The sequence below is a fragment of the Geotrypetes seraphini genome, chromosome 11, assembly GCF_902459505.1.
Source record: "Geotrypetes seraphini chromosome 11, aGeoSer1.1, whole genome shotgun sequence".
NCBI classification, from domain to species: Eukaryota; Metazoa; Chordata; class Amphibia; order Gymnophiona; family Dermophiidae; genus Geotrypetes; species Geotrypetes seraphini.
Window position 1 is genome coordinate 61887451 of NC_047094.1, and position 22695 is coordinate 61910145.

General features: G+C 46.7%; 1 protein-coding gene across 1 annotated transcript in view; it reads right to left on the reverse strand.

The window, feature by feature from the left end:
* LOC117369416 (sialic acid-binding Ig-like lectin 5) overlaps window positions 1-22695 on the reverse strand; it is a 295784-nt gene that overhangs the window by 122099 nt on the left and 150990 nt on the right. The window contains exons 4-5 of the mRNA XM_033963951.1: window positions 12099-12533; window positions 4763-4882 (exon numbers count right to left, since the gene is read on the reverse strand). Of these exons, the coding sequence (XP_033819842.1) occupies window positions 4763-4882; window positions 12099-12533 (555 nt within the window). The remainder of the gene's footprint in view (window positions 1-4762; window positions 4883-12098; window positions 12534-22695) is intronic.

Sequence of the window (22695 nt, forward strand, 5' to 3'; positions counted from 1 at the left end):
TGGACTCATTATTCAGCAGGGTTCCGTGCGGTGGCTACCTTTTTGTTCAGCAGGGGTTGGGCGCCTGGGGATGTGGCCGAATCCTTGCTGGAGGATTTCGTGCTGGATTCATAGAGGGTCAAGGTTTCCCATTGGGTGGTGCAAGGGCGTTTGGCTGGGTTTACCTTCTTCTGTCGGGCTTTGGGTTGGTCTTGTCCTGCATCGGGTTTCCTGGTGCGACGCCTGCTTCGTGCTCTGGGGAGAGTGGTGCCTTGCAGGCCTGTTTCTCGTTTGCCTATTCGACATGACTTGCTTATACAGCTGTTGGCAGTTTTGTCGGATTTGGCCCGCTCCCCTTATGAAGCTGGGCTGTTTCGGGCGGCTTTTTCCCTTGCATTCTTTGGTGCGTTGAGAGTGGGGGAGTTGCTGGTGAGTGCAGCTGACAGGGCGAGAGGGCGCGGGTTGTGTGTTCAACATGTGCAGTTAGGTGCCAGCGAGGTGGAGATTCATGTTGTCAGCTCCAAGACAGATCAAGCGGGACGCGGTCAGTGGTTAGTACTTCGTAGGATTGCGGGTTGTATTTCTTGTCCGGTGTCTTGTATGCGGGAGTTTTTGTTGGTGCGAGTTGCGGTGTCCCCTATTTTGTTTGTGCATGCTGATGGGGTTCCTCTTTCTAGGTTTCAGTTTCTGGCGGTACTGCGTCTGGCTCTGGCTCATTGCAGGGAGGATCCTCGTTGCTACGGCACGCATTCTTTCCGGATAGGTGCAGCCACCAGTGCTAGTGCTGCTGGGATGCCGGAAGCTGGCATCCGGCGGTTGGGGCGTTGGGCCTCAGGAGCCTTTCGCTCTTACATTAGACCGGCGGAGTCTAGTAGGGGGCAACGGGGGAGAAGGGAGATTCAGTACTTTGTGGGATTGTTGTGTGGCATGGGTGTGGGGTCATAGTTCTGGACTGTTGCAATTTGTTTTTGCTTTTCAGGTGCTGAGCGGAGCAGTACTGCGGTGTGGATCATTGGCCATTCCTTCATTCATTGGGCTGGCGAGAGGGCCTTGTTGCGCCCTGGAGGTTGACATCTTGGGCTGGGGCATCTGGGCATCCGGGTATCCTGGTGGGGGCAGCGGGGCATGAGGTTGCATCAGCTTTTGCCGTTTTTGTCTCGTTTGCGGTCCTGCCCACGTCGTCCAGACGTGCTTATTCTTCATTTAGGGGGTAATGATGTTGATACATTGTCGGCTAGGCAGTTGCTCAATATCATTAAGGATGATTTACGGGTTCTTTTTGCCTGGTTCCCGGGTATGCGGGTGATTTGGTCTGATGTTATTCCGCGGCCTCGGTGTTTGGCGTCTCGTCGCTGGACTCGGGGATTGGCCAAGTTTAACCATCAGGTCGGAAAGTGGGTTGAGTCCCAGGGAGGTAAGCAGATTTTACACGGTTGGGTTGAGTTCGGTTGTGCGGGGCTTTTTCATAAAGATAAGGTTCATTTGTCTGATGTTGGGTGGGACCTGTTTTTAGATGACTTTGCGGTGAGTTGTGAGAGCGTGCTGGGTTTATGTTAGCAGCTGCTCGGTTTCTTGGGGGGGGCCTGTGGGATCACAGGCCTGTGGCGGATCTCCCGAGCTACTGGGTCATTGGGGCTCATCAGGCGGGGTGCCGTGCCTGGTGGGTCAGGTGACCCGGATAATGTGGCATGAGGGACATGCCACCACTCTGACCCTTGCTGTGGTGGCAGGGTCGAGGGCACTGAATTTTATGGGTAGCTCGGGAGGAGCTCTGTGTGTTTAGGTTAATTAATGTTATACTTGAAATTATATTATGTTAATTGTTATGATTAATAAATTGAGCTGCAGCTAATTACCAACAATTGTAGTCAGTGTGTTTTTGGGATAATGTTTGGGGAGTATGGGGAGTCAAGGTGTTGGGTTACAACGGGACTTGTCCAGATCCCGCTGTTAAGAGTAGCCCGAGACCCCTGTGTCGATGGGCGTATGATAACAAGGGGCTGGCAGGCCTGCGTGTCGCCCATCGGCTGGGGCGGTCGGGGGGGGCGGTGAATGAAGGTGCGGCGTGATTGGGTAGTTAGAGCAGGGTGAGTTTTAAATTAATTGGCGGAGGTTAGGAGCGCGCGGGGGGGGGGGGGGGGGCGAATGTATAAAAGGGGGAGACAGTGGAGGACTCAACCGTCGTGGGTCCTCCAGAGCTGATTTTTCCCTCCCACCCACCCCATGTTTTCTGGTAGTCGGAAGTAGCTCGGGGGCGGATCTCCCATGCTACTGGGATGAGCGATGGGCCGGCGGGGTGCCGTGCCTGGTGGGTCAGGTGACCCGGATAATGGGGCATGAAGGACATGCCACCCCTCTGACCCTTGCTGTGGTGGCAGGGTCGAGGGCACTGAATTTTATGGGTAGCTTGGAAGGAGCTCTGTGTGTTTAGGTTAATTAATGTTATACTTGAAATTATATTATGTTAATTGTTATGATTAATAAATTGAGCTGCGGCTAATTACCAACAATTGTAGTCAGTGTGTTTTTGGGATAATGTTTGGGGAGTATGGGGAGTCAAGGTGTTGGGTTATAGGGTGACAACGGGACTTGTCCAGATCCCGCTGTTAATAAGAATTTGAAAGAGAGAGAGCTATGAGTTATGGAGGTTAATTGATACTGAAGAGGCAATCAATAAAGGAAACATATGAAGCAAAGCACATGAGAGCCTAATTGAAGCTCAGTGGACCGTGAAGGGAGAGATAAGCTAAGTAAACACAGCAGTTAAAGGCCAGTAGCAAGGAAAGATCAGTTATATAATGCAGTGAGTCATCTAGCAAGGAGAGGTAAGCAGCGGTAATGCGTCTAAAAGAAAAGTCAGAGGAATAGGCTAGGAAACAAGCTGTGCAACTGGTTTCCACGAGTGCAGAAAGAAAGAGGAGCACGGAAGGCAAAATGGTGGCGAGGAAGAGAGATAAAGGGGGTGGGAGAAGGGAGGAAATACACGAGAGAGAAACCCGAGAGAGATCGGGTGTATCGGAGAGAACAGAACTATATGAGTCAAAGAAAACATTTCATGAAGGCAAGCATGTAAGCAGGGATTGCAGGCCGAAATGTCCAACGGAAGCAAAATGGAGGGACGATCTGGCGAGGCTGGTAAGTCAGTGCATGAGTGAGTTAGAGCGGTCACAGTCACACTGCATCTATGGAGGTTGGAGATTTTTCTTCAATGAAAGACGCCAGTAGTTCCGGATCGGTGAAGTCACGTGTTTGATTAAGGTATGTGACTCTCATTCTGGCGGGGTAGTAAATTCCAAAACGAGCGCCCATCTTCTTTAGTTGAGGACGAAGAGCCAGAAGTTGTTGTCTTGATTTCACAGTGTTCTTGTGAAGGTCGGGCAGGAATAGTATCTTGTGTCCCTCGAAGGTAATAGGAGCGAGTGTGCGGGCTTTTTGCATGATCTCCAGCACCTGCTGGTACCGGAGAATTTTGAGTATAATCGGTCGAAGGCACTGATCACGCTGTTGCCGAGTTGAAGGTGTGCGGTGGGCTCTCTCGATCTCAAAGTCTTTGGCAAATTTAATGTTTAGGAGAGATGGGATGAATGTTTCAAGGAAGGCCAGTATATTAGTGCCCTCCCAATTTTCCGGCACTCCAAGCAGCCGCACATTGTTCCGGCGCGAGCGGTTGCTCGTGTCTTCAAGTTCCCGCTCAATGAGGAGAGAGCGCTTTACATGTGTCTGCAGGGCCTTGATATTGGCATCGGCAGTGGCAGACTTGATTTCCAAATCAGCAAGCTTAGTTTTGAAGCCTGAACTATCAGAGTGTATAGTGCTGAGTTCGTCTTTCATCTCAGTTAAGGCATCTTTCGTGTCAGTCATAATATCTTGTAGTGAGCGAATTGCCTCCCATAAGTCAAGCATGGAGGGAGCCTCTGGCTTGTCAGATTTGTCCTGGGTAGATTTGGCAGGTGACAAGGGCTCAGGCTTGTGACATTTTCTAACCTTTGTTGAAGCCATCATATAAAGAATAAATTCTGCTGAAAATAATAATTGAAAAAGCAGTAATATAGCTCAGAAGAGGAAAATAGTAGGTAGGGCTGCTGGAGCTGATCTAACCCACGACCATCCTAGTCGGGCTCCACAGCGCCCCCCCCCTCCCCCCCCCCCCCCCCGTAACTTATATGTTTAAGTGGCAACACGCAGGTCCGGATACTATAAATGGCACCGTTATTGGCGACTGGCTTAAAAACGGCCATTGATCTCATATCAATCACATGATGGAGCTGTTTATAGAAATGTGGCTTTGGGAAAGGTAGGCGCTGGAAATGTAGGCCAGAAATTTCAAGGCCTACATTTCCAGCACTTACCTTTCATATGAATCATGCCTATGGAGATACTTTATGACATCTAATGCCACTTCCAGCAAAAGCCACGCCTATAGTGGCATTTGGTGTCATAAAGCATCTCCATAGGCACAATTTGAAAATGTCTGAATTAGTTGTTTTAAATAATACATGATTACTCACCTGAACACTGATCTTTAAATACATTTTAGATATATTAAATTAAAATAAAAAATTGATTTACCAAGCACCATCTAAAGAAAAACATCTTTTGCGAAACTAAATCATTAGGCACAATGTAAAGGAATGTGCCAAATTCAAACAGTCAAGTTGGTGGCAGAGCAGGATTAGAAATGATGCACAGGGAGGTATGATACCGTGACACCCCAAAGTTTCTGTTCCTTCATGATATATTTTCCTTCCTTCCTCCCCACCCCAATCCTCTCTTTGTCTCTTACCTCTCTTTGCTATCACGAGTCCTTTTCCACAGCAGAAAGCAGTCAGAGCAGAGAGGGAAAGGAAAATGATGCTCCCACAGATGATCAAAATTAAAGTCTCTAAGTCCAATTGTCCAAAGACTGCAAGAAAAAAAGAGGAGAGATATCCCAGTTCTTGAGTACCACTACTGTCTTGTCTCTCAGTGTACCTGTCCAATTTCCTTTTCACAGCAGAGAACATGGCTTAGGCCTAGATGCACTGAGGACCGATTCAGATCCAGATACAATAAAGCCAGTGATCGTTGCTAAACCTATTTTAATAGCTTTAGGGACGATCGCATTTACTGACCCGATGCAGAAAATAGCTTACTGCCTGGCTTTCAGCACGATCCCTCATTCCCCGATCCGACCATGCAAAAAAGCTGATTAATATTAAAATGCCGTGTAAACTAGTAGAGCAATTGATGCTCTAACAAGGCTTCCCAATACACTAAAAAAGTGATCACTTTTAGCGATCCTCCCCAAAAAAGCGCTTACCTTTCTAACCATTTTTTTTTTAAATATGGGCACAGATGCTGTGCATATTACACATGCACAATATCTGCCCATTAAAAAAAAAAAAGAAAAAAAGCATGCACCTGTGCCAGTGAAAACAGCAGGAGGCATGCCTACTTCCTTCTGCCATGCTGAACCCCACCACAACCCGCAAAAGAAAATTGGCAGGAGGGATGCCCAGTCCTTACTGCCATGGCGACTACCACCCCTCCACGGCAGCAAAACAGCAGGAGGAATGCTCACTTCCTCCTGCCATTCCAACCAACCCCCTCCTGCAACAGCGAAATGGCAGTAGGGATACCCACTCCATCCTGCCACCAAAGGCCCACCCCCACACCTGGCGCAAGCCAAATATCTCCTCCCCTCCCCCTTCCCCCAAGAAAAAAAGGCAGGAGTGATTCTCACTCCCTCCTGCCACTGGAGGTCCCCCCACCCCCACTCTCCGAACCCCCCCTCTAAAAGGGGCCTTAGGTGTCTGAGCCAATCAGGACCTTAGCCCCTCCCTGTGCATCACATGATGCACCAGGGAGGGAAAGGCCTGCTATTTTGAATTGACGGTCCTATGAGTGAAATGGACTGAGCTTCCCTTCCAACTTCTCTAAAAAGGTAGGGGTTCGGGGATCTCTAGTGGCAGGAAGGAATGGGCATCCCTCCTTCCTTTTTTTGAGGGGGAAAGGAGGAGGGTAGGAGATGTGTGTGGGGGCACCTGGTGCCAAAGGTATGGAGGGGAGTTTCAGATGATGGGGGTGGGGGTTCGGGGGACCTCCGGTGGCAGAAGGGAGTGAGCATCCCTCCTGCCTTTATTTTGACGGGGAGGGTAGGAGATGTTTGGGGGCATCTGGTGCGGGGGTGGGAATCCTTCCCCCTCCCTGTCGTTTCATGGCCGTGGTAAGGGGTTGTTCAGCATGGTAGGAGGAAGTGGGCATCCCTCCTGCCAATTTTCTTTCGGGGGAGTGGGGGGGGGGGGTGGCATGACAAGAGGAAGTAGCCATTCCACCTGCTGTTTTTGCTGGCATAGGGGGATGCTTTTTTTTTTTTTTTTTTCCTTATGGGGCAGATATTGTGCATGTATAAAATGCACAGCATATGTGCCCATTAAAAACAAAAAAAAAAAAGTTAGGTAAGCAACTGGTCTTGACCAGTCGCTTTTTTTGGGATCGCATAAAGCGATCACTTTTTTAGTGCATCGGGAAGCCAGGTTAGAGCATCAATCGCTCTACTGGTTTACAAGGCATTTTACATAAGAACATAAGAACTGCCATCTTCGGATCAGACCTTCGGTCCATCAAGTTCGGCGATCCGCACACTCGGAGGCTCAGCCAGGTGTACACCTAGCATAATTTTAGTCACCCATATCCCTCTATGTCTCTCGTAAGGAGATGTGCATCTAGTTTGTTTTTGAATTCTAGAATGGTGGATTCCACAATAACCTCCTCTGGGAGCGCATTCCAGGTGTCCACCACTCGTTGTGTGAAGCAGAACTTCCTGATATTTGTCCTGGTCTTGTCCCCCCTTAGCTTCAGTCCATGTCCTCTTGTCCGTGTCACATTGGACATTGTAAATAATTTTTTTTCCTGCTCTATTTTGTTGATTCCTTTCAGTATTTTGAAAGTCTCGATCATATCCCCTCGCAGTCTCCTTTTCTCAAGGGAGAACAATCCCAGTCTCTTAAGTCGTTCCTTGTATTCCAAGTTCTCCAAACCTTTTATCAGCTTCGTTGCTCGTCTCTGCACCCTCTCCAGCAGTTTTATATCCTTCTTTAGGTTGGGAGACCAATGTTGGACACGGTATTCCAAGTGTGGTCTGACCATTGCCCTATAAAGCGGCATTATAACTTTCTTCGATCTACTCGTGATTCCTTTCTTTATCATGCCTAACATTCTATTTGCTTTCTTTGCTGCTGCCACGCATTGTGCCGACGGTTTCAAGATCCTATCTATCAGTACACCCAGGTCCTTTTCTTGTTCGCTCTTACCCAGATTTGCACCTGACATTCTATACTTGTGTTCCTTGTTCTTTCTGCCTAAATGCATTACTTTGCACTTTTCCACATTTAACTTCATCTGCCATTTCTCCGCCCATTTCTCTAACTGACACAAGTCGCTCTGGAGTTCCTCGCTATCCTTCTGCGATCTGATTGCATCTTAATAATAATCAGCTTATTTGCATGGTTGGATCGGGGAATGAGTGATCGTGCAGAAAACCAGGTGGTAAGTCATTTTCTACATTGGGTCGGCAAATGCGATCGTCGCTATAGCTGTTAAAATAGGTTTAGCGATGATTGCTGGCTTTACTGCATCTGGGCCTTAGTGCTTTGACTGAAGCCTCTGCTAAGGTGGATAAAATATGTGCAGTAGCGTACCAAGGGCCGGGCAGGGGGTGGTCTGCCCCGGGTGCACATCCCAAGAGGGTGTACAGCTGGCACACAGGGTCCGGAACTTCCCGCTCTACTCTTGACATGGGATATTCCTGCACCTCCCCATGGCTGCCAGTCCAACCCCTCCAATGTCACTTACTTGTTCTGGAGCAGAGTCAGCAGCCGTGGGAGGTGCAGTAAGGTCCCATGATAACTGCAGCTGCCGGCTCTGCTCCGGAAAAAGTGACATCAGAGGGGGTAGACCGGCACCTGCAGTCATTGCAGGACCTTGCTGCACATCCGTGCAGATGCTGGTCCACCCCCTTCATCACTTGTTCCAGAGCAGAGTCGGCAGCCATGGGCAGGTACAGCAAGGTCCTGCGATGAATGTGGCTGCCGGCTCTACTCTGGAACAAGTAAGTGATGTCGGAAAGGGTGGACCGGCAGCTGCAGTCATCGTGGGACCTTGCTGCACTTCCCTGCGGCTGCTGGTCCACTCCCTCTGACGTCACTTACTTGTTCCGGAGCAGAGCCGGCAGCCGCAGTCATCTTGGGACCTTGCTGCATGGTATTGAGATGGGAGAGAAAAAGGAGCAGGATACTTGTATGGAAGGGTGGTGGAGGAAAGGGAAATGGGATGGAGGGTGAGAGAAGGGACAGGATACTGGTATGGAAGGGTGGTGGAGGGAGGGAAAGGGGGCAGATGCTGATGGAATTGGTGTTCAGGGGAGCCGCCAGTGCCACTTGCAGCACAGTTTTCCACTTGGACTGGCAGTTCCGCTACTACCCGATGCCCAGCCAGCTGGAGAGAGGTCCTCACAGGCATCTTTAAAGAGCTGAAGAGCCACGGTACGCGGCCCGAGGTCATGAGCCCGGGGCCGCAAGTCAGAAGGATGTGAGAGAGAAGTGAGAAGACGCTGGATGGAAGTGGAGAGAGGGGGCAGACGCTGGATGGAAGTAGACAGAGAGAGGAGAAGATGCTGGATGGAAGGGGTAGAGAAAGATGGCACATGATGGAAGGAAGGGATAAATAAAAAGAGGGCACATGATGGGGGAAGAGGACTGAGTTAGTGAAATACTGGAGAGGGTGAGGGAAAGAGGTGGCAAGCTGCAGGTAGACAGTAAAAAGGGAAATTGATGACAGGGTAGTAAGAACTTAATCTAGACAGATGCAGAAAATGAATTGAGATGGAAGATGAGGGAAGAAAAAGGAAGGGAGAGGAGAGAGTGAAATACCAGGCCATGGGTGTGTGGGGGAGGGAAGGGAAGGAGAGGAGAGAGATGCCAGACCATTGGAGAAGGGGAGGAAAGGGAAGAAGATGGATGCCAGACCAATGGGGGTGAAGGGAGAGATGGAAGGGGGAAGAATACAGTTTCTGGAAAGGGCATAGAAGGAGAGATGTCATATAGAAGAGGCAGAGAGAGGGCAGACAATGGATAGAAGGAAGAGGATGACAAGAAGATGAGGAAAGGAGAAACCAGAGACGGTAGAAAAAAATTTCTATTTATTTTTTTGCTTTAGGATAAAGTAGTATTGTAGCTGTGATGATAAATATTTATAAATAGAAAATGGAAATAAGGTGATCCTTTTTTTGGACTAATTGTAATACATTTTTGACTAATTCAGATATCACACCCCTTTTCTCAGGTCAGGACAGGATACTCTAACAGCAGTATTCTTTACTGACCTGAGAAAAGAGGTTTTGGCCTCTGAAACCTAATGGAATAATGTATTAGTCTAATAAAATGGTATTATCTTACTTTCAATTTTTGTTTTATTCCCCCCCCCCCACACACACACTCTTAACTCCCTTTAATGAAGCTGCATTAGGCTTTTTTATCACCAGCTGTGACAATATTAGCTACGACACTCATAGGAATTCTTTGAGGGCCAGAGCTTTTACTGCTGCTGCCTGCAATAAAAAAAACCTAACGCAGCTTCATAAAAAAAAGGGGTGGGGGGTAGTTATTTGTTAATTTGTAAAGTGATGATCTCTTAGAGAGAGGAAGAGATAATGGCTACTATGGATGGGCAGACTAGATGGGCCATTTGGCCTTTATCCAGCATCATGTTTCTATTTCTCTGTTTTTCCAAATTTACATCTGCTATCTTTATATTTTGCACAATATTAGGGGACATGTATTTCTGTTTCTGTGGTGTTGCATTGTATGCAGAGTCCAGATTCTTGGTGGTTCAGTTTAACCTTTATTTATCCTATATAATAATACCCTTAGCGCGCATGCGCACTTCAATCTTCGTGGCTCCATACGTCTGTAGCTCTGTGGCCAGCAGAGAAATGTTGGAGAGTGCGGTGCGTTCGGCGCGTGTGCACATTGGGAGCGTGTGTGGCGTGTGCGCACGTTCTCGGCTGACATCGGGGGCTGTGTCCCTCCATGGCCTTATTTGGCGGCTTGATGAGGGGCGTGGGACAGCTTGAAGAATGCGGCAGCTTGAGGCGTGCGGGGCAGCTTACAACGGTGGTGGCACGCGGTGTCTTGAGGTGCCTGCACTGGCTTGGATGACTGTCGGCACTGGAGGAATTTGAATGGCGGTTTAGGAACGGCTGGAGGCTGTTGTGCCGGTACTGCAGGTGAAAGGGGGTTGCTTTGGGCAGAGGGATGTGCTGGGGGGCAGACAGTGCTGGGGGGCAGACTGCTTTGCTCTAGGGGGGAAGACAGAAAGGGGCCACAGAGAGACACTCAGGGAGAGGGAAAGGGGGCTGCTTTGGGGGGGAGGGGTGTGCTTTGGGACAAATAACTTTAATCTGGGGAGGGGAAGACAGAAGGGGGCCACGGAGATACAGTCAGAGAGAGGGAAAGGGGGCTGCTTTGAGGGGAGGGGTTTGCTGGGGGGGTAGACAGCTTTGCTTTGGGGGGAATAATAATAATAATAATAATTTTATTCTTATATACCGCCATACTCAGCGAGTTCTAGGCGGTTTACATTAATTAGATTAGGATCCGCATAGACATGTAGATTTACCACCAATTTATCGGAAGACAGAAGGGGACCATGGACAGTCAGAGAGAGGGAAAGGGGGCTGCTTTGGGGGGAGGAGTGTGCTTGGGGGATGACAGCTTTGCTCTGGGGGGGAAGACAGAAGGGGGCCACAGAGAGACAGTCAGGGAGAGGGAAAGGGGGCTGCTATGGGGGGAGGGGTGTGCTGGGGGGCAGACAGCTTTGATTTTTTTTGGGGGGGGGAAATACAGAAGGGGGCCACGGAGAAAAAGGCAGGCAGGCAGGCAGGCAGACATGGGACCAGGGAGAGAGACAGAAAAAAACACAGACAGCAGCCAAGGAGAGAGAGGCAAAGAAAAAAAGACATACAGACAGCCAGCGTCCAAGGAGAGAGAGAAAAAGAAAAAAACCCCAACCAGATAGCAGCCAAGGAGAGAGAGAGAAAGAAAGAATGGCAGACAGAAACAAATACAGACAGGCAGTAGCCAAGGAGAGAGAGTGAAAGAAAGAATGACAGACAGACAGGGGGCCAGAGAGACAGACAGTCAGCCAGCGTCCAAGGAGAGAGAGAGAGAGAGAGAAAGAATAAAAACCCAAAACAGACGAACAGCTGCCAAGAAGAGAAAGAGAAGGAAAGAATGATAGACAGAAAGACAAACAGACAGGGGGCCAGGGAGAGATACGGGCATAAAGAATGATAGACAGACAGACAGCATCCAAGGAGAGAGAGAGAGAGAGAAAGAAAAAAACCAGACAGACATCTACTCTAGCACCCCTTAATGTAACAGGCTTAAACTCTAGTGTATTTATATTTTATTCCCCCTTTTACAAAACCGTAGAGCGTTTTTTAAATACTGCCCATAGTGATAAACAGCTACGACGCTCAGAATTCTATGAGCATCTGAGCTGTTACTACCGTGGGTAAATACCGCACTACAGTTTTGCAAAAGGAGGAGGTGTTAGTTTGTGATTGCATATTCCATTCTAGGTGAAGGTGTTATGTGTGTTCAAAAGACAGTGTTCTCTGTTAGCATTGACTGTGCAGGATCAATCTGTACTAGTCTGGCTTGTTTAGTTTTATAATGGGTGTACTGTATTGATGTTCTACTGCTCACTGCAGTGTGTAAGATGCTGCCTTTTCCTAGCTACACTCGTGTGACAAGTGAATTGTTACTAAAAATCATGTTTTTCATACAGATGGGGGGGGGGTGTCATATAATGATGTGCCTTGGGTGTCACATATGCTATGTACGCCACTAAATGTATTGCTATTCCCACGGGTGTCACATATGCTATGTACGCCACTAAATGTATTGCTATTCCCACACCCTGTGCACAATTCCTTCAGACAGGGAGTTTTTCAAATCTATGCCCACTCATTAAAAAAACTCCTCCCCTTCCTATATATGATTTTCTATATTAAATATGTAGCTATTGTTGATAGAGTATAATACTATCTATGAAATAATTGATGCAAAGCACATTACATTTTAGGTGCTTCTTCAGTTTATTTCCATTTATGCAATGGATATCGGTGGTGTTGGCCGTGATCTCTCGAAGAGTTAATGTGCTGTTTGCTTTGTATCCATAAATGCCAGAAAACACCTGCAGGGTACGATTACTGAAATTCCCAATAACAATTTCCTCATTAATTAGCCACCATAACTCTGGAGGAGGCCTGGATCGGATCAAACAGGTACAGCTAATCCCTTCACGTTTCTCCGTACAGTTAGCTTTTTTCCAGTTTCCAGACCCACTGGCGATTTCGTCTATGTTAGTAGAGACTGTTTTGATGGTGGCTTTTTTGATGGGGGCTGTTTTGATGGTGATAGTAGAGGTTGTTTTGATGGTGGCTTTTTTGATGGGGGCTGTTTTGAAGGTGATAGTAGAGGTTGTTTTGATGGTGGTATCATCAGGATTTTCTGAAATAAAACACATTAGGATTATAAAATCAAAGAGAATTCTGCAGCTTTTCATTTTTGAAACCAAGTTACTTAAGTCAAAACCACATTTGCTATTTTATTTATTTTTTACAGTGTTTATAATTTGCAAATCCACTATATTTTCAGTGGATCATAAAAACCTTTACAATATAAAAAAATCAAAATAAATACCAATTAAAAATATCGGGAGGAAATGGCATCATGTTGTGGGAAGGTGGTGTAGTTAAGATGCTCTGGGAAATCAGGAGAGTAAAAGCAAAGACCAGCACTTCCTCACATAACTGGTATGATTTTCCATGACTACTCCCCAGCAGTAGAGTAGTAAGGGAGGAGAGCGGGTGAATCGCCCTGGGTGCTGTCTTGGTCAGGACACTGGCACCTTTCATCTCCACCCCCCATACCTCTAACTCTTTGCCATCACAAGCAGCATCTCTAACCTGCTGCTCGTGCCGGCCTCAGCTCTCCCTCTAAAGTCACTTTCGGGTTGCGGGGCCAGGAAGTGATCTCAGAGGGAGAGCCGATGCTGGTGCGGGCAGCAGGTTGGAGATGCTGCTCACAGTGGTGAAGTGTTAAAGAGGTACTGGGGAAGGGAAGGCACTCAAATGGCAATGAATGGGGAAGGAGCAAGGGGGCGCCACCACCCCTCTCTATGCCACTGCTCCCCAGTAAGATTACAGTATGTCTACTGGTATGATTAGTAAATGTAAATCAATTGATCTCAAAAAGTTGTCAAGAAGGAAGTAGCAGCAGCTACTAACAATGGCAGCAATGGTTACCATGGGGACCAAGAGATTCATGGTGGCCCAACAGAGAGAGCATGATGCTGCCACAGAAGATCTGATCTCTAGACAAGAGCTATGAAAATGACTTTTAAAGTTATAAAAACAGAAGTTGGCGTTATGAAGCAAAATATTTTTCCATTGAATGTATGACATCTGCATGGAGGTAAAGGTATTGGGGCACAAAGTGGAAGGAATTGTCAGAGACTGTCTAAATTGAAGAAAGAGTGGGATAGGCAGTGCGACACTTGGGATTTCTTAGAGAGAAGAGATAATGGTTACTGCAGATGGGCAGACTAGATTGACCATATGGCCTTTATCTACCATCATAATCAATGTTAGTAGTATAATGGGTACACCTCATGTCAAAATGATTGACAGCTGTCAGAGATAAGGATCGACCAATCAGCGTTCACTTCCGGGTTAAGCCCCGCCCATTGTCCCGCCTTAGTCTCTGCCCATGGCCCCGCCCCCACCCATGGCCCCGCCTTAGTCTCCGCCCATGCCCCACCCCTCCCATAGGAATGAATGGTGGTATCCCTGCCCATGGCCCCACCCCCCACACATGGCCCCACCCCACTCTTCACCTAAGCCCTGCCCCTCCCATAGGAATGAATGGTGGTAGCCCTGCCCATGGCCCCACCCCTCAAGCCCCGCCCCCCTGACTCCACCCCTCAAGCCCCACCCCCACCCATGACCCCACCCCCCTCATGTCCCGCCCCGGAAATGCACTTTTTGATGACATCACCGGAAATGGGGGCTTGACCCCGGAAATACGCTTTCTGATGACATCACCGGAAATGGGAGTGCCTGCCCCTACCGGAAATGCACTTTTCTGATGACATAGGCGGAAATAGGGTTAATGACGCGGCGGAAATGCGCTTTTCTGGTGACATAGGCGGAAATAGGGTAAATGACGCGGCGGAAATGCGCTTTTCTGACCACGTAGGCGGAAATAGGGAAACAGACTTAGTCAAAACCCCCACCCGGAAATGATGTGGCCAGAAAAAAAAGCGTCTTTATTTTAACAGTTTTTAGTTAAAAGACAGGGTTTAAGAGCTCACAGATAGAGCAGATCACAAAACAAAAGGCATTCACAAAATCTTTCCTGCTTTTAAAACAGAGCAGGGGCAGAAACAAACGAGAAAAGGTTGCATTTGCTTTTAACACACTTTTCAGTAGGAATTCTGAGCTAATGGTTAATGGGCTAGCTCCCCTATTGTCATGGTAACAGCTGATAAGACCCTTGCAGCACCCCTCCCCTGATAAAGCCAAGGGGGGAGAGAGATGGAGGTGTGTTTAAACATGTCTGAACTTGTCCCGGCCCCCTACTGTTGTCTTAACAATCTGAAAAAAAAACCAAAAGCAGCTGTCACCTAACAGGGCTCTGTTAAAAAGGCAAAGCTATGAAAGAATCTTTATTGAAGCAAATTTATTATGATCCATACGCGGCAGGAAGCTATGGAGGCATTAACCCTCTACTTCAAGCGGCTAAAAAGAGTGATATAACTGAAGGATCCCTAGCTAGCTGATATAGCTGGGTCACGGTGTATATGAAGAAACTCCATCTTAGATCAGTGGGTAGTAAAACTAAAAACAGCAACCTGAGACTCCATATTATTGCTCTGAGATATCACAGTACTGTATGCAGGCCTGTTCTTTGTATCTGTCTTGTACCAGTCACGGCCAGGGAGCAACAGGATGCTGCTGTTAGCTAGCTTTGATGTATAGACTATAGGATGGATTTATGGTTTTGTTTTTCTCTCTGCTCTTACCTTTTGGCCAGAGCTGGTTATACTGGTTTGGACTGGCCAGGACCCTATATAACCTTTGTGTCCGAAACTCTCAGGGTCCTCTGTTTTATACAGCTAGTTCTGTTCAGAGGTCCAGCATATATGCTTATAATAAAAGCCTTTTTTTTACATCTCCTCAGTCTCTGGCTCAAGTCTCTGTACTACTGACGGAGGGCCTTATCCTAAAAGGCACCTTCATTTGGCGCCCGAACAGGGACTTGATCTACAGACTTGAGCCTGTTTGGCACGATCGTCTCCCTCGGAGGATTTCAAACCTTGCCTCCTACGAGACCCGTAATAGCCGGCATTAGCCTGATGGTTGATCAGGAACGGTTTCTCGTCGAAGACAACGGATTGCACCTCGAGAAGGAACGAATCAGTGGAGATTTCTGGCTCCTGGTTTTGTTGTGCCGGTACCGGACCTGTCTTGGTAAGTGAGAAGTTGATTCCTTCTCTATCCTGTCTCTACCTCTTCTGTCTAGTAACTTCTTAATCCGTTGTGAAGCACAGAGAGGTATATAGGATTCTGGTTTCTGGAAATTGGAACTTTTGTTGGGTGCATATATAGATTGTATAATATGGGTCAGAGCACCACCGACCCCCTTCAGATCATGCTTAAACATTTTACAACCGCCTTTTCTGGTGATTATGGCGACCCTAAGATGACAAAGTCTACCCTCACTAAATTTTGTGTATATGAATGGCCCACTTTCGGCGTAGGATGCCCCCCCCCCCCCCCCCGAGGGTACTCTGGACTTGAATATTATACGTCAGGTATATATCCGTGTCACCAGTCCCACTGAGGGACATCCTGATCAGTTCCCTTATATAGATAGTTGGTTGGATACGGTCCGACTAAAACCTTCCTGGCTTAAACCCCAATTGGACAAAGCTACCTTAGTGCATGTAATGGCCTTCCGGCGGAAGGTCCAGGAAAACTGCCCTGTTTTATCCGAGCCAATAGATAGTGGACTGGATCCGTTGGAACTCTCAGCGCCCCCACCTTCGTATACCCCTCGACCCGATTTGAACGTTCCTGTCGGTCTTGATGACCATGATATTCAGGATAAAACAGTGGTATACATTATTTTAAACAGAATGGGTCTAGAGATAATAAGGAAAGTGTTTTCTTTCTTTTATTTTCTTTTATTTTTTTGTTGTTGTTGACTGACCCTCTTTTTCTTCTTACAAGAGGGGGAAATACATAGCGTACATAGTCCTGCTTTTCATCATGAGATGTAACATCTTAACCCTGCCAGTTATGGCAGGCTTGCAGAAGATGATATAATACAATGCAATTTTTATTTGGGTAATTATGGAGAATCAATGTTAACTGAGTTTGATTACTAATAAAACAAAACAATTAGTTAGCTAGACACAGTCATGCTTGGACTGGATTAACTCTCCTAATCTTATGGTTTAGCACCATTTAGATAAATTCAAAGCAACAAAATAAACACCCAAACATTTTCCCTTTGCCCTATTGCTTTTCTTCCATCTATGTCCTCTTTCCTTTCCTCCTTGAAGTTCGTTTTTTTTTTTTCTCCCTGTTTCTTATATATTTAATTCTGGGTTTGTAGAGTTTTTTTGTAATTTTTTATTGTTTTCTTCACCCTTATTTTTATTGTTGTCAAAGGCTTAGTATTTGGAATTTAATCAACTTTTTGTCATACTTGTCAAATTAATAAAACAAAAGCTCTGGGGACACCTGACAAGACACAGAGAACGAGAAATTGGTGATGTTGAGAAATTTCCCGGGGAGATGGAAATAGCATTTAGGTTGGAAACCTGGGAAAGGTTGGTAAAGCAAGCCAGCATGATTGTTTTGCCGAAAGTTGCAGACAGGATAGTGTAAGTTGCTTAACAGGGTAAAATGCGTGTGGATCTAGCCAGAATTAAGAATGTGAGTTCGCACTGATGAACGAGAATAAGGACTGTGATTTTAGATATATGTTGCGTGCAGTGGATTTGTTACAGACAGTGAGTAATTTAAAGAAAGTTGAGCCAGATAGTTTACGTGTTCTCGCAGTTGTCAAAGTGTGTCTGCTGGTAATAAAAAAAGAAAAAAAAAAGCAACCGTTTGTCAGACATGTGGGGTTTGTGTTGGGCACATCCCTGCCTTTGTATCCCAGTGTTGGGGGATTTAAAGTACAAGACTAACAATGATAGAGGTTAAGTATCCATATTTTTCTGAAAATTGAAATATTTGCTAAACATGAGCTTGATAATTCAAGTTCAAGTTTTATTATTATTTGATGAATCGCCTATACAAACATTCTAAGCGCTGAACAAAAAAAAAACAAACAAAAAAAAAAAAAACATTTTAGAGGACAAACAATTTTAAGACACAAGTACAAAGTTAAATAACAAAGTTTTTAAGAGTTTTTTAAAAGAGATAAGATCTTTTTCTTTTCTGATGTAAAGTGGCAGTGCATTCCACGTTTGTGGCGCTGTAACAGAAAACATGTCATTTCTTCTTGTACCCACAATTTTTAAGGAAGGGACAGTTAATAAGTCTTGTGATGATGATCGTAGAGAACGAGGGGCATAATAAGGAATGATCATTCTAGACATGAATTGAGGCTCATTGAAAGCTAGAACTTTAAAAACCAAGAATAATATCTTAAAAGTAATTCGGTGGCTAATAGGTAGCCAATGGGACTTAATCAATAGCGGTGTAATGTGGTCAACTTTTTTTTTCCTTTATGAATGAGTTTTATTGATAACGGATGGATTGAGATTACTTCTTTTGTGCTAACAGTCTCCCTTGCTTTCCCGTATTGTGTCTTTATCCTGGTGTTCTTTATGAATTCTTTCTTCCCATGCATGTTTGTATAAAGTGTTATTATCAATCAGATTCTAAATACAATTGGAAACAGAAATACCTTTCAAATAAACTTGGTAGCTCAAACTCCAGAGGAAGGGGGTAGTTATTATGTAAGGACAGTGCAGACTAAAGTAGCTACATCTAGTCTGCAGCAGTGCCCACTCCTCAGAGTGTAGCGGGACCCAGGTGGCAGACAAGGGTTCCAGGTCTGCCTGCAGGGAACATGGCTAAGTGACCTCAGGGGTGGTGTCACGTTAAAATGTCTCTTCTTTGTCTTCGCAGTCATACATACAGAGCTGTTCTGGACCTGTTACAATGAGTCTTTTTCTACCCAGAGAAGGAGGACAATGTTCTGCTTTCAGTAACCTTGAAATGACCTTGCACTTAACATTTAACATGTTTCTTTTTTTTCCCTTTGAATTGACATTGCCATACTTCAGAATACCTCTATATTTAACATTGTACACTGTATCTTACTTTACCTAGTAAGTTTTGCTTATTTTTCAAGATTGAAGCACACCCTAGCTGCCTTATGAATGTAATTGGCAGGGCACCAAGCCAGAGTGATAACATTCTTACGTTTTCTCTTTCGGACATTCCAGTAACCATTTAGATGCCTTTTATGATTATGTGATTATTATGCCATGTGTTATATCGCACTTTACTTTGCCACTATGTGCACCCAATTATGATTCGTGCTATGATGGATATTTGTTTTTGTATCACTGTGCATTTCTCTGCAGATCTAAGTTCAGCTCTGAATCCTTGCCAGCTGGAAGAAAAGTTCCACGCCTTTTGTGTTTTCTATGTTTGTTTATGCCCTGTAATCTTTGTGTTGTCTATCTGTTTGGTTTGTGGGGTACCCCAGGGAAACCAACTATACCATTGGCCATTTTTGGAGATTTTTCTCTCCCTTTTTGCATTTTTGTTTTTTTCCTATCTAAATTGCCTTTCTAGCTGTTCACGCCCACGCTGCCCTCTGGCGCTAGCGCTCCTTCCTCACCTCCTCTGGATCCCCTATCCAACACCACCAACTCATCCTGGACCTTTTGGATGCTATCCTGCTACCCTCCAAAGTTTCTATCATGCACTGCCGGGCCCACCGTCGCCTCTGTGATTTCATCAGCCGCGGTAATGCCTTGGCTGACCGCTCGGCTCGCCTGGCGGCCCTCCAAGGTCCGCCCACACCCCCTCTTCTGTTATCCCTTTCCTCCCCCCAACCTTTCCTTCATTCCCTTTCCCCCCAGTACACTGACCCTTCCCATCCGGATGGATTACTATACCTTCCTCCCACACATCCACCCCCCTTCCTGTACGTCCCTCAACTCCTGGCCCTCCCTGTTGTTCAACGTGCACACGATTTTTCTCATGCCGGTAACCCAGCCCTCCACACTCTTCTCCGACAGAATTTCTATATCCCGAATCTCTCTCAACTCATTTCTCATGTTCTGCACTGCTATGTCATTTGCCTCCGCCACAACCCCTCTTCTGACCCCCCATCCCTGGCCACCGCCTATCGGTTCACATCCCATGCAAGTCCTCTCTACAGATTTTACCCACTTGCCCCCCTCCCATGGGTTCCGTTACCTCCTGGTTTTCATTGATTCCCACACTGGGTGGCCAGAGGCCTACCCAGTGCGCACAGAGAAAAGTAGGGAAATAGTAAAGGCTTTACTCCATGACATCATCCCTCGCTATGGCCTGCCCCTAGTGATTGGCAGCGATAATGGCCCCGCCTATATATCACAAGTCACACAAGCAGTCTCTCGGGCTCTGCAAATCACCTGGAAATTACATGCGGCCTATCACCCCCAGAGCTCTGGCCAAGTTGAACGCATCAACAGAACTATTAAAACCCTCCTCGGAAAAGCGGCAGAGGAAAGCCGCCTGCCATGGCCCAAACTGATCCCTTCTGTTCTATTTTGCATCCGTTGTACCCCAGGTAAACGCAATCAGTTGTCCCCATTTGAGCTCATGTATGGCCGACCCCCGCCGATAGTCAATCTAGACCCCGAGTCTCTTGAACAGATAGGGAACGCTATCACAGATGCAGAGAAAAAGCAGCTAGGAAAGACCATTATGAAATTACAGAACTGGGTCATTTCTAGAGCCCCGTTACCAATTACAACCCCTGTTCACCTCTACAAACCTGGGGATCAAGTGTGGCTAAAAGTATGGAAGAAAGAACCGCTGAAACCCCTTTGGACAGGGCCTTTCACTGTCTTACTTGCTTCCCCCATAGCTGTCAAATTGTCCCGCCACGAGTCTTGGATTCACTACAGCCGTGTGAAGCCCGCTGCTGAGTATATTTGTGAAAAAGGGCCCCCTGACCTTCAACTGAAAATCACACGGCTGCCCCACACTCTGGAAGAGTAATCACGCACGTCTGATCCGGAGATCTGACAAGATATTTAATATGAACTCTGTTGTATATTTACTGCTTGTGATTTACGTCTTGCCAACATTGTCCATGTCCCCTACCCCTCCCATGCCTGGGTGTGCCCCTTGTGTGGCACTAGTGGACAATGGGGGCAAAACGGAAAATGTTATTAGATTTCAAACTAATTATGAGTGTAAGGGTCAACTAGTGACCCCTGTATGTATATATAACAAGGTTGAATATTCTATATGTAATAATGGAGATTCACAGATCTGTTTCGACCCCAGAGCAACTAATAGGGATACTTGGATAGAGGTCAGGTCAGTCTGGGATCAGGGCCCCCTGATTCAACAAACCCTGGTCACTAATCCCCATGTCCCAGCCTCAGTCCTCTTTGATGCTTGCCCTGCCATGGACCAGAACCCCACCTTCCTTGGACGTTGTGGTACCCTAGCATGGAGGAGGGAATATATGCACAACGATAAATACATGTGCCTGGCGGGACAGAAGCCGTCCCACTGTGAAGGGTCTTCCGAACACTACTACTGTAACTACTGGAAATGTGTATCCTGGGCTACTTGGGGTATGACCCGACTGCCCACCACCCGAGCCATATTATCCAAAGGGGTGACTACCTCTGACTGTGGCCTCCAGAACTGTAACCCACTTAACTTCACTATTCTACAGCCGCTTACATGGAACCTCAATGATAGCCTCCGGAAAGCTCACTATCTTGTGGGCCTACAGATATATGGTAAAGGCACGGACCCTGGTACTGTCTTGCACATCAAACTCGTTGAGAGACACCGAATCCCTGAACAACACAGCATTGTGTTCCCAGACTTTTATGAACATATGAAACTTGACCAACAAGACTTTGTGCCCTATGCCACCACTCGCAACCTTTTCATACAGTTCGCTGAAGCCATAGGAGCCACCTTAAATCTGACAAACTGTTATGTCTGCGGGGGCACCCAGCTGGCCCCTGAAAAACTCCATTCTGGCAAAACACTGCATACAGCGCCTCGGACCATCCTTTACCACTCGTGTTGGACACCTGCAGTGCCAATCCTTATGGACTAAAAACAGCACCTCTCAGCCCGGTTGGACTTATTGGACCGGGGATCCTAAGTTAAATCTACCCAGACGATGGAATACTACTGGCAATGCTACCACATTAAATGTCTACCTCAACCTGCCTGCTTCTGTCCCTTGGGCTGCACCAGAAGGATACTATTGGATCCGTGAGAAAACGGCGTACCCCACTCTACCCTCAAATTGGACTGGCACTTGTGTTCTGGGCACTATCAAACCAGCCTTCTTCCTCCTCCCGTTATCCAAAGGAGAACATCTGGCTGTCCCAGTATTCAATCAACGGGCCCGTTCTGAAAGAAGTCTGGAGATTGGTAAATGGGGAGACACTTGGCCCCTGGAGCGCATCATTGCTGTCTACGGTCCTGCTACTTGGGCTGATGATGGTATGTTTGGGTACCGGACCCCAATCTACATGCTTAACCACCTCATATGACTGCAGGCGGACTTAGAAGTTATCAGCAATGAAACAGCTAGGGCCCTGGGAGCCCTGGCCAAAGCGAACACTATGATGCGTACCGCCATCTATCAGAACCGACTGGCCTTAGACTATCTATTGGCCGCTGAAGGAGGGGTACATGGAAAATTCAATCTTTCCAACTGCTGTCTACAACTGGATGATGAAGGATTTGTGGTTGAAGAGATCATAGACAAGATTACCAGATTAGCTCACGTTCCTGCCCAGACTTGGGTTTTTCTGCTGATATGTTTGGACTCAACTCACTGACTGATTGGGCCTCCAAACCGGGACTCTTTAAAGCCCTCACCATAATTTTCCTGGTATCCTCTGTCATATTTTGTGTCCTTCCTTGCCTGTTACCTTGTTTATTGAAAATCCTTAACCGTACTATTAGGACTAAGATTGATAAAAGTACCACCGCCCTAGTCCTGGCCCTCTCCTCCTATCACCCTGTCCCTACCTCTGATACAGATGGCCCTGACCTCCCGTGACCCAGCTAGTCAGCTGGCCTACAGAAGAAAAGTTGGGAATGAAGGATCCCTAGCTAGCTGATATAGCTGGGTCACGGTGTATATGAAGAAACTCCATCTTAGATCAGTGGGTAGTAAAACTAAAAACAGCAACCTGAGACTCCATATTATTGCTCTGAGATATCACAGTACTGTATGCAGGCCTGTTCTTTGTATCTGTCTTGTACCAGTCACGGCCAGGGGGCAACAGGATGCTGCTGTTAGCTAGCTTTGATGTATAGACTATAGGATGGATTTATGGTTTTGTTTTTCTCTCTGCTCTTATCTTTTGGCCAGAGCT